This window comes from Protomyctophum parallelum, assembly GCF_964188405.1.
Source record: "Protomyctophum parallelum genome assembly, chromosome: 19".
Lineage (NCBI taxonomy): Eukaryota > Metazoa > Chordata > Actinopteri > Myctophiformes > Myctophidae > Protomyctophum > Protomyctophum parallelum.
Genome location: NC_139717.1, coordinates 9,224,185 through 9,236,639, shown reverse-complemented (window position 1 = coordinate 9,236,639; position 12,455 = coordinate 9,224,185). Strand labels below are relative to the sequence as shown.

At 40.3% G+C, this 12,455-nt stretch overlaps 2 protein-coding genes across 2 annotated transcripts; both read left to right on the top strand.

Annotated features, from left to right (window-relative positions):
- Positions 1-308: 308 nt before the first annotated feature.
- LOC310876498 (4-galactosyl-N-acetylglucosaminide 3-alpha-L-fucosyltransferase 9-like) lies at positions 309-1,292 on the top strand (the record flags this gene model as incomplete). The annotated part of the gene is made up of 1 exon (XM_083790046.1): positions 309-1,292. The coding sequence occupies one exon, from the start codon at positions 309-311 to the stop codon at positions 1,290-1,292; it is 984 nt and encodes a 327-aa protein (XP_083646172.1).
- Positions 1,293-6,532: 5,240 nt separating this feature from the next.
- LOC310876278 (4-galactosyl-N-acetylglucosaminide 3-alpha-L-fucosyltransferase 9-like) lies at positions 6,533-10,073 on the top strand. Its single transcript, XM_083789769.1, has 2 exons — positions 6,533-6,560; positions 8,801-10,073. Exon 2 carries the CDS (start codon positions 8,809-8,811, stop codon positions 9,868-9,870), a length of 1,062 nt encoding a protein of 353 aa, XP_083645895.1. The 5' UTR covers positions 6,533-6,560; positions 8,801-8,808; the 3' UTR covers positions 9,871-10,073.
- The last annotated feature ends 2,382 nt before the right edge of the window (positions 10,074-12,455 follow it).

Genomic DNA, 12,455 nt, shown 5'->3' with positions numbered 1-12,455 from the left:
AGGTGAGAGGAGGGACCTGGGTTGAGATTCTTTGTGAAGGGGGGGGCTGTTCAAGTTTCAACAGACTCAAATTGACTACGGAGGCTTGGTTGCAACAGACAACTTTGCGTGTACCTTTTTACATGCTCTGCTTTGTAACGATTTCATCTCGTGTTTGACCAAATAAATTCTGAGAACACTGTCACGTGAATCCTCCTTCCTTCCTTTTCTACACTTCTTTCCGGGCCGACACACATCTTGGATTTTAAACCTCACTCTACAGGAGAAAGATGAGAAAGAATCTTGAGATGAAAATGGCTTTAGGAGTGATGTGTGCACTAGTAGCAGTTTTCTTTTACTTTAAGGACACACTGCCATTGAAGGTCCACAACAAGCCGATTGTCATTGTGTGGACTCCGCCACTCGGTGTAAAGTTTGATTTCAGGGACTGTATGACCTACTTTAACATAGATAGCTGTGAGCTAACATATGACCGGTCTCTATACAATGAAGCAGAAGCCATCATATTATTTCATAGAGACATTCATCCAAACTTGGAAAACTTGCCAAAAGCCCCACGACCTCATTTCCAAAAATGGATTTGGTATCATGTAGAGTCACCGACTCATACAAAAGAAATACCAGGTCTAGAAAACCTGTTCAACCTGACACTGAGCTACAGACGAGATGCTGACATCACAGTGAGGAATGAGCTTCTAACAAAGAAAACCGTGACAGATGAGGACTTTGTCTTGCCAAAGAAAGACAAGGTGGTCTGTTGGATTGTGTCCAATAGCGTTACAGACGGTGTAGTTGCCAGGGTACAATACTTTAAAGAATTCAGTAAGTACATCAATGTCCATGTCTATGGCCGGGCGTACTCAAAACCACTAAGCTATGAGGACTATTATGCAACCTTGGCAAGTTGCAAGTTTTACCTTGCATTTGAAAACTCCATTCACAGAGACTACATCACAGAAAAGGTGAACGGACCTTTGGCAGTGGGAACGGTGCCAGTCGTTCTGGGCCCACCAAGAGAGAATTATGAAGAGTTCTTCCCACCCGGCTCTTTCATTCATATCAATGACTTCCCAGATGCCAGATCACTGGCAGAGTATTTGCTTCAGTTGGACAAGGATGATATTAAGTACATGCAGTACTTCAACTGGAGAAAGTTCCTCAAAGCTACACCGCATCTACTGTCAACACAGAACGAATTCACTCAACCCATTTGTCTCGCCTGTGATCACATTTCATGGGACAATGGTTACAGTATTGTACATAATCTGTATGACTGGTTCTTTTCATACTGACACTGTCAGATGTTTTTGCATATTTGATGGTTCGGTTGGTTTGCAGATGTGTTTTCAGGTTGGGCCGTTGGTCTTTTGAAGATTACGTCATCGTACTTTTCATACTGACACCACTGTGGGGTGGGGGTAGGGAACTGTGACGGACATTGGGCATTTGTTTGTTTAACTGTATGTAATGCGTTTTATTTTCGTTTTATTTTTCGTTTTGTCATTATTAGTTATTTATTTTTGTTCTGTATTTATTATTGTCAAAACATTTCGTGATAAGATTTTGTTTGTATTTGTGCTGCCATGGGGATGTGGGGGGGAAAAATATATGTTAATTGTTCTGAAAATACTTCTTTGTACTGTAAAGAAAATGAATAAACATATGTTTAAAAAAAAGAAAAAAAGATTATATTGTTTTTGGAATTTAAAGAACATTATTATTATATTACCAATAGCGGCATAGATTATGCTGATTATGGTGTTGTCCTTTTTATATTCTTTCACAGAGAAGATTGTGTGCACATCTCAATGCCAATATTTAGGCCAGGTGCTGGATGTCAGGCATCAAGGCAAACATCAAGGAAGAGAAAGAACATCCACACACTAGTTAGTAGAGCTCCATGAGACTTACTTTAGTTAGAGGCAACAAATTGCAACGTTTCAACCTACTAGGTCTTCATCAGGCAAATATGCCATCATATTTGCCTGATTAAGTAGCCCCAACAGCATTCAGCTGCGCACGCACGCACGCACACACGCACACTCACACTCACACAATATAAATAGACAATATAATGGGACATTTGTCATTTTATCATCTACTCAGGCTTGATTCAGTATTCAGATATACATAATATTTTTGATTTGATCTACCGCTAAATCTGTAGTGTTGAAAATGTCTCTACAAACATACTGCCTCTGTGATGACTGAGACAGTCTGATGGCTGCTCTTTATGCAAAAAAATACCCTATAGCATAAGGTATTTTATCCCCGTCTATAAAAGGCATGGTGCTGGGCTTAAAATGTCCTCTCAGTACAGGGTTGTGTAGCATGGAATGGCAAGCGGGGAAAACTTTTTATTGGCTTTTTCCATCGTGTAACTATGGTTTCCATGCGTTGTTTGGTCGTATTGCAGTTGTGCATGTCGCAAAAAACGAGGGCGAAGCTTGATTTCATAGGGCGTGCCAAATTGATCTCAGCCGTCACAGTTATTAACGTCGGAACGAAATTAAGGAAGGATCAGCTGTTTGTTTGTGGTCATGACGTTACGGACAGATGCAAAGTGTTATATAGCTATACATAAGAAGCTTTTGTGTGTCCAATCAACAGCCGCCACCACCCTATAGCTATACACAAGAAGCTTTTGTGTGTCCAATCAACAGCAGCCACCACCCTATGTACAAGTTTTTGTGTGTCGCCTCAACTGAACAGCATCAGCCAGCCAACAGTGTTGTGATCCTTTATATGGAGCCCTGATATCATATCTGATTAATTTATTTCATACCAGGTAAACTCAATGTTCTGGAAAACAAGTACCTATTGCTCGTTACTTGTTTAAAAAGTAATATTACTTTATATATTACTATATTACTGAATTAAATTAACACTAAGACTTAGTTGTACTGTGTATGAATCCATAACTACATGCTAAATTAAAACCACACCTGGGCTCAAATTCATAATGAGAAAATCTTTGAACAACTTCTGTTTGTTTATTAAATCAGTTAAGCTCCAAACAAAGTGCAAGGCCATATGAGGCCGACATATATGCCAGTTGTTGTCACACGTCTAATTAGACATGCGACAACAACGGATCAATAGACTCTAAAGACCATAGGAATGTTAATGCTAATGTATGTCTTTGTGTACATGGGGCCATCACCTGTACTCGCCTGGCAACTTTACTGTTTAAATGGGGCACAGACTAGCTTGGCACTCACATTGTACAGCTACTACAAGATGGAACCAGCAGCCAAAAAGAGATGCATCCAGAAGACGCTACATTTCGCTCCCTCCAGAAAGACACCACCAGAACCCAACAGCAGCACACACAGCGCCGCCGGGTAACCTCCATCTGACGACGGCACAGCCAGCGGCCCCTCGCCGCCGGGGATAACAACAACAATGGCGACTACTACTAACGCAAAGCCTACAAAGAAAGCCACTGCCAGACTTTACCGTGATGACTACATGAAGTTTGGCTTCACGTTTACTGGGGATACAACTAACCCGATTCCGCTGTGCATCGTTTGTGGATTCAAGCTTGCAAACAGCACCATGTTTCCCAGTAAGCTGAAGCGTCACCTTGATACCACTCATGTTGAAAGGACAAAAACCTTTTAGTGAGTTTGAAAGAAAAAAAGGAGAAGGACACAGCGAAGCAGGCAAGTATCTTGATGCGCAGTACCACAACTTCTGAAAAAGGTTTGGAATTAAGCTACCAAATCGCAGAGATGTTGGCAAAGTTAAAATTGCCACATACATTGGCAGAAACAGTAATAGCCAATTCATTCGAATTTGCGGGGGTGTGTGGGCTTGGTGCCACCAGATGCTGCAAAGGAATTAGCAAATGTGCCACTCTCAAATAACACAATTAGCCGACGCATTGAAGACATGTCTGCAGACATCGAGAGTTTTGTCATAAACTCTCTATAGTCCAACACTTTTTACATAAACAAAGTTTTATGCAAACAAAACAGCCTGCATGGTTGTGGGTCATTCTATGCAAAACTGTGTTACATTTGGATATGCTCCCCCCCAGTTGTCATAGTTTCACGGCCTGCACCCATCTTTGTATAGTTTGTGTTTGTGTTTACACAGATGCTGAACAGGTTAAAAAAAGGTTGTTTTAAAATGGATTCCCCTTTGACATCAGTTGAAAAGGTGGACAGTAATCTATCATGAGTAGAAAAAGGTAGGACAAAAAAAGGACATGTCACTCTTTGTCTTTGTCCTGACAGACAAAACACAGTGCTATTCAGAGAGCTGTGAGTGGAGGAGATTACTCACTTATGTCTGACATGAAGCCGTCATAAAGGAAGCAATTTGTTGCTGGTCATGTCACAGTCGAGCACAGACTTTGCCTCTTGTCTAGGTCTTGTCATGTTTCCATTCTAGTTTTCATGGTTCCATGTTCATGTCTTCCCCAGGTGTATCTCATGTGTAATCAACCCTCATGTCTACTGCATATTAGTTTGAGATTGTGACGTTTTCTCTTTTATTTTGTATTCAATAAAATGTGAACTCTGCCCGCCTTTGCTGTTCTGCATTTGGGGCCTCCGTTTTGTGCATGTGGGTCCTCACCCTCAGCTTGTGACAGATGTTCATGGGGATTTTAATAGCAATTTAGCCTTTGATGTACTGTGTAGACACATGTCCACCAGGGCTCTATACTTGGTCCGCTCCTTTTTGCCCCAAATTATTTTCCCATGTTTTTGCCAAATGTTCGCCACAGAATAGAGACACGTAGAGCAGTGGTTCTCAAAGGGGGACCCCCAGGGGTCCTTAACTGGTGGGTTCCCCTGCAAAATAGTTTGCATGAAATGCAGTGCCCTATATTCATTGGCTTTTTGAAAATAGCCAACCTACAAGCTCACGAAGAAGTGTCTTAACAAATGTATCGATTCACATAACTTCAAAAAGTAGAAATGGCACATGATCCTGTCTGACAGTCTTGCATACAGTATAGTACACAGGTGAACTTGCATCTGCTTATATCTGGAGACCTCACATCAAACTAGTTATCCTGGATTCCTTTTAATTCCTGCTATGTCCTTAATGAATCACTCATGTCACGCTACCTTATAGCATGGGTTTTCAACAGGTGGTCCGTGGACCACTGGTTGTCCGTGGAGGTATTGCATGTGGTCCCTGACCATGCATTTAGTAATGTAGGATTTGTTTTAAATGTTCTTTCCACTAGTTGAGAAACCGTGAACTAGTGACCTGTGATGAGTTAGAATCTCAAGAAGGGGGAAGTGTCTGGTTGAGTCATTATTATTAAGACATTTTACCAGTAGTAGTCAACGGTTGAGAAACAGTGGGATGTACACACATGGGATGCATAGCAAGTGTTAACTTACAAAAGCACTAATCTTAGCCCATATCCCCAGTTCCCAACCCAACACAATAGTGGTCCACAGGTTGATTCAAAGTCAGGGTGGTGGTCCCTGGTTCACAATCAGTTGAAAACCCCTGCCTTATAGGCTACATACTGTTCATAGAGTTTTTGACCAGATGAAGAGCCTTGGCTCGAAACGTCGTCAATACATTTATCTTTTGGAGCATATGAGTGCTCCCTTCTCTTTTCCTACATACTGTTCATATACACCAACACCTAGCTGGTCTAAGATTTTCTAGCAGCACACTGTGCAAACAAAACATTTTCCCGGTCCCAGAATTATATTATTATTGTTTAATCAAGGATGAGAGAGAATGATAAAGACAAACCAACCACTCTGCCTTCCTCAGTGCGACACGCCCTGCTCACAACACAACATGTCGTGATGCGAGGCAATAAGTTGGATTGTTTTGGCTCCGTGGTTAAGCATAACTACAGTAGCATAATTATTTTCATATCTGAGAGATCATTGAAGGTAGGGTAAGTATTTTATTTATATTTTGTTAAAATTAAGTTTTGTTAAAAGTTTAACGCACCATATTATGATAGTAAATGCTATAGAATGTTTGTTCAGTAACAGGACCTGGGTCTCTCCATCTGTCCAGCTATTCAATACAGACAATTAATTTGCAGGTGGGTTGCCATTTTCAGCCAATCGGGAGAGTGTTATCTGCTTCAAAAAAAAATTCAGTTAAAATTTTGTCTGCTCATTTATTTGTGTCATCACTTCCAATTTCACTTGTTCAAGCCTTATCCTGTCTGAGTTCTCTCTCTTGATTGGATAAATTTGGTATCCCAACCTGCATGAAAGAGCTGGTAGAGATAGGGAGACTCCTGTTACTGAATAAACACTAAGTTTGTGTTTACAAATCAGAATAAAGAGCTATTTAATACTTAACAAAATAATATCACCCTACCTTGAACTGGAATTAGATATTGCTTACACACAGTGTTTCACATCTTACTAACTTACTAAAGTTTTTTTTTCTCTGGCTGGCTTTCTTTCTCCCTCTCTCTTCTGCTGATGTGAGTAATGTGGGTTAGCCCACATGATGTGACTAGTGACTACTGTGTTATTGGTCTTAACTTTCTGGTTGTGCCTCCTCTTTTCACTACTCTGGAATAGCAACGGGTGCGTACAAAGAAAGGCATTTCACAGGTGAGCAACTGACTTCATCATTGAAGTGATTATAGTTAATTGCTTATTTAATTGTATTATTATTATTATTATTATTTCTAATGAATTTAGAATGATCAGAGATGTCAGCTGGATTCTGTTGGGACAACATGTATCATCTTTGTTATTTCATTTGTATGGCACTAATCTTAAAACGAGTTAAAAAGAGTTAATGTTTTTTCATTCTCTGTATAACTTATCTTAAACAAATAAAATGACTGCTATAGTCTAAAACTGTAAATTACTACGCCCCGTTTATTTGTGGGAGCCAGATGAGTTTGTCTACCTGGATACTCGCTACTCATCGACTGAAATTAATATTCTAACCAAAAGCTTGGTCACTCTGGCCCGTCTCAAAATATGATATAGGGTAGACACTAGACAGTGCTACTCAACCGGCGGACCGTGCCCCGTGGGCCGCATGCGGCCCCTGCTTAAAGGAGAATTCCATGCTAGAATGCTTTCTTATCTTTCTTACCTTTCTTTGTAGTTGTTACGTCCCCACCAAAGAGGTCCAGGTGTTTTTTTGTGCAAAAACTCCTTATTGGCTATTTTCCCTACCATAAGCCCTCAATGAATTGCATTGCATTGAATGGGAATTGAATGGGGCTATGGGGTGTTATGCTAGTTCGCTTATTTCCATCGAAAGAAGTAGTAAAGTGTGCCACTTGGGATATTATTTACATTATGAAGAGAGGATATATACAAAGAAATTATAATTTTGAGCAATGGAAATAAGCAAATTAGCACAACACCCCATAGCCCCATTCAATTCCAATTCAATTCAATGCAATTCATTTAGGGCTTATGGTAGGGGAAATGGCCAATAAGGAGCTTTTGCACAAAATAACACCTGGACCTCTTTGGTGGGGACGTAACAACTACAAAGAAAGGTAAGAAAGCCTTTTAGTATGGAATTATCCTTTAATATAGCTGCGGTCCGTCATGGTTATAGTTATACCAATTAAAACGCAACGCCTTGTTCAGTGCTCCTGGACATGTTTTGCGCATGCGTGCAGGCTGCAGTCATACACTTCCTTGTTTATGGCGCGACAAAACTTGCTATTATCTCTGAATCTACGTCTCTGTCCATGGTTTTGATCAGAACGGCAATGTTCCGTCCTAATTTCAGACTTATCCAAGCATCTCGTTTGGAATATTAACACTTCTAAAGAAAGATCAGATGTGACAGCGCAAGGTAGTATTATGGAAGATTATACCTCCCGGTTTTGGGGGGGAAATGGAAGGTGGGGCTTTAGCGCCTTTATTTTGACAAACTCTGGCAGCATCAGTGTTAAGTTGAGAAGCCCTGTAGAGTCTAGGGTTGTCCAAAGTGCGGCCCACGGGCCAAATGCGCCCAAAATGTATACATAAGTCACTAAATGAGCCCAGAGACAGCGGTTACTAGACTATTGCTATTTCAGTTAATTTGCTCAACAGTGATTCCTCGAGAAGATATGAGAGTTATTTACGAGGCGACCTGAGATAACAGAGCCTTATATTAGGGGTGTAATTAAACCCCACAGGGTCTGTGTGAACTCTTAACTCTGGGTGGCAACCTATGGATAGTGTCAGCTGTCAGAGCTCATCTCTGAGTCATATATACTCTGTTTGTCTGTCTTGAATCTAATTATTTCATTACATATGGTAATCAATGTCCTGTATATTTGATATGGTACATACATTTCATTATTATAGTTACATGTTTAAACCTGTTAACAGTTCTCATATACATAGTCATACATTTTGTATGCACACAATCAAACAAAATCATACCCTATTGCACTCAATGTAAATAATTGCTTACCGTGTAAAAGTAATGTAACTTAATGCTTTAACTTAAAACAGTGATATGAATAGTCAAGATAAAGGAGTACAACACCCTAGGCTAATTTTGTAGTTTGTTTTCCACTGCAGGCTGCATCACACTGAACTTATAGTACACAGGGAAGTTATGCAGCAGCAATACACATTGTCAGCATACCCATGTATGTATTCTAGTCCCTTTAATACCCATATCGAGATGCTGTATATGGTGATATGGACATATTCTGGACAACCACCAATCCAACAAACTTCATACCGGGCACTACACTCCCTTGTTTCCTTGACGATATGCATGCCGGGAATGGCGTTGATCGGTCGGATAGTTCCCGAGATTAGCAAAGGGCAGATATAACACACCCCCCCCCCCCCCCACCACCCCCCTTCTCTTTTTGCAGAATCAAAAATGTTTGCCGTCCTGCGTTCCCTCCTCACAGTCTTTCTTTTTGGAGGAGGATTCATGATGCTGCTCCTCATGTACTTTAAGTCAAACCCACTGCAGAAGTGCCACCCTGTCCCGGGTCACAAGAGCTACATGGTTGATGATCCTGCAAAGAATCTAATCCTGATGTGGTTCTGGCCTGAAGAATATAAGTTTGACGTGAGGGATTGCAAGCATTTTTTCAACATCAACAGCTGCCGCCTATCAGACAACAGGTCCCTGTATCACACTGCAGATGAAGTGTTAATATTTCATAAGGCCATTAAAGATGATTTATCCAACCTTCCCGCCTGGCCCAGACCTGGATTTCAAAGGTGGATATGGCTGAATTTGGACCCGCCAAGCAACACGCGTAAAATAAACGGCACTGAAAATCTATTCAATTTGAGCTTGAATTTTAGGAAGGACGCAGACATCCCTGTGCACTGGAGGCTGACTGCCAGAAAACACTCAACAGAGACATTTTTGCCACCCAAAAAGGAAAACCTGGTTTGCTGGATTATGGATGAAAATGGCACCAATGGCACAGCATACAACTACTACAGTAAACTTGCACAACACATTAATGTCACCGTCTACGGTGAGGGTTCGAGTAGCTACGACTTCAAACCGACAGACCATTTTTCAAACATCGGAAGCTGCAAATTCTTCCTCGCCTTTGAAGAGTCCATTTACAAAGACTACATCACAGAAAAGCTCAATGGCCCACTTGCAGCGGGAACCGTGCCGGTGGTCCTAGGCCCGTCCAGACAGAACTATGAGGACTTCATCCCTGGGGAATCCTTCATACACGTAAATGACTTTCCTGATGAGAAGTCCCTGGCTGAGTTCCTCTCGAGGTTGGACAAGGACAACCAGGCTTACATGCACTACTTTGAGTGGCGGCAGCACTACTATGCCCAGCGTCACCCCACCGAGAAGAGACTTAAGTACCTGAAGGCCGTCTGTTTGGCTTGCGACCACGTGAGCAGAAACAAGGTGTACAGAGTTATTCCCAATCTTTACAAATGGTATGGTATGTTGTGACAAATGTATTTCAGTCAGGAGAAATTTAATTAAAATATACATATATTTTTGTACATAAAATGAGCAATACATTTAGTTAGTTCACAAATATATACATGTTCTAATTCCATTTAAATTCATAACATTATAGCAGGCATCCCTATGATGGACACGTACGCTAATCATTGTCATTCCCTGATGAAGGCTTAACCGCCCAAACGTTGTTTTTTGCTACTAAATGGGCTTTCACGCATAACGTGTATGGTGATCTATCTCACACACACACACACACACACACACACACACACACACACACACACACACACACACACACACACACACACACACACACACACACACACACACACACACACACACACACAGTTAACTAAAATTAACGATATCTAAGTGTATTGTGTTGAAATTGAAATGCAATGTTTTTAACTGTGCCAGTTTTAAGCCTTATTGTAATAAAGTAAAATAAAAACTACCCCATTATTACAATAAAATGAGTCTAAAACAAACTAGGGGGATTCTCATACAAGATAGAGGTTAGGAAGCTGGGAAGCCTGGCAAAACCATAACGTATTACTTTGATTGTGGCGCCACCTCGTGGTTTGTGGTATATTGTGTTTGCACTCTTAAGAAACCCTGCAGCTTAATTGATTCACAGTTGATAAAGGGGTCATCCATATTAGATATGTACATTGTTTTAAAATAATAATGATGATTATTAATATCATTAATATGTTCACGGATCAGAGACTCATATCATAGCTACTTTACATAAGGCAACAACAGATTTTATACTATTTTGATCAAACAAAAACACCTCTATATACAGTATTAGCAGCAGCCTACATTGGAACAAAATTCTCTCAAACATAATGTTTTAATCTTCTATGAAAAGCTTGCTGGAGGACCACACGTGTAAATGATAAGCATTTCTTGGCTTTGTTTTATTTAATCCGCTATACTTTGAATGTATGCAACACGCATACTCATACATTCGACGTATGCATACACATGTATTCATTTAAATTGCCAAATAAAACCATTTAGTACCATTAATTTGTTAATTCATTCATTCATCCTAAATGAGAAAGATCCTAGCTAGCCCACACACAATATTGATGTTGATACTTTTTCTTCTTTAAGTATGCACAGTATGCACACCCACTCTATTAAACAAGTGCAGGTGCACACTGTTAAACTTACTCCTACTGTGTTTATAGGATGCAGCAGACTCATGCTTCCTTTTCTTTTTTTACACTTATCATCCATGCCATCCACATTCTGTACTGCAAGTCAAAAAATATTGTAAAACTTGAGGGCACAACCTTATGTATAGTGTACACACAGCTCTTATAACCTTTTTTAAAGATTGTCTTAACTTTTAGCTTTTGTTAAGACCATCAGTTTATCATTCCTCATGTTGTGTATGGTGTACCTGTTGCACTTCACTTACTCTTGTAGGCTCCTAGATGGAGCATAGGGCCGCAATCACACCCCGCCATCTGGCTGTTTTGGGCCGTTTTCTTCAGCTGAGCCCACGACCTGTTGCACAGTCCATAAGAATGTGCCATCACAAGTTAGGTGTGTTTACATTCTGCACATATACTCACACATGTCCATTCTCACCAACGAACTGGCATGACATTGTTCTGAGCTCATCGTGTCTTTTGTGTGTCAATCAAAGGGATGGATTAACAAAGGGCGCAGCAGTAACACACAAAACCCGTATTTACTGAAGGATGGCAATGAATTCAGAACCTGAGCTGTGTTGAAAAATGTATGGATAGACATGGCAACTCACACACACTTGTTTAAACATCTTTCTAAAAAAATGTAACCACGTACTATGATTCTTGTGAGTATACGTTTAAGGGATTTATATATCACAATCACGCAAACATGTGACACTTTATTGTTAATCCCAAACTACCTCTCAAGGCATATATCACCCAGAGCCTGGTTAAAGGGGAGTTTAACGTTTCATTGCCCTCTGTAGAGCATGGGCTTAACCTGCTCCATGTATAACGTGTCTTGATATAGCATGCTGTGTGCATTGTATGTACTACATGAAGACAATTGCTTGCAATTCATTGATTTAACATTCCATTTACAATTCAGGCAACTTTTGAAGAGAAGACTTCCGCACACCCGGTTAAGATTTTGCGCATCTGGGTTGGCGACAACAAGGCAGTAAACGTAGAAGGAGGGACACCCGCACACTGCCACTTGCTGGTTCAAAGAAATGCATTTCTTTACTAATAAATGTTCTTGAACCAGCGAGTGGCAGTGTGTGGGTGTCCCTCCTTCTATGTCTAATTCAGGCAACTTAAAAAAATCATGCTCTTATTAAACAAATACAGCCAAATACATTTCAATCTGGTGGTCGGACGGTCCATAAGGAGGGTAGGTAAAAAAATATAGATATAGATATATATTTTTTTACCTACCCTCCTTTTGGGAGGGTAATATATATATATATATATTTATTATTATTATTATTATTATTATTTTACCTAACCTCCTTTTGGACCCCCAGATTGAAATAAGAGCAAATACATACATATACACATAAATAAATAAAAATAAGTATC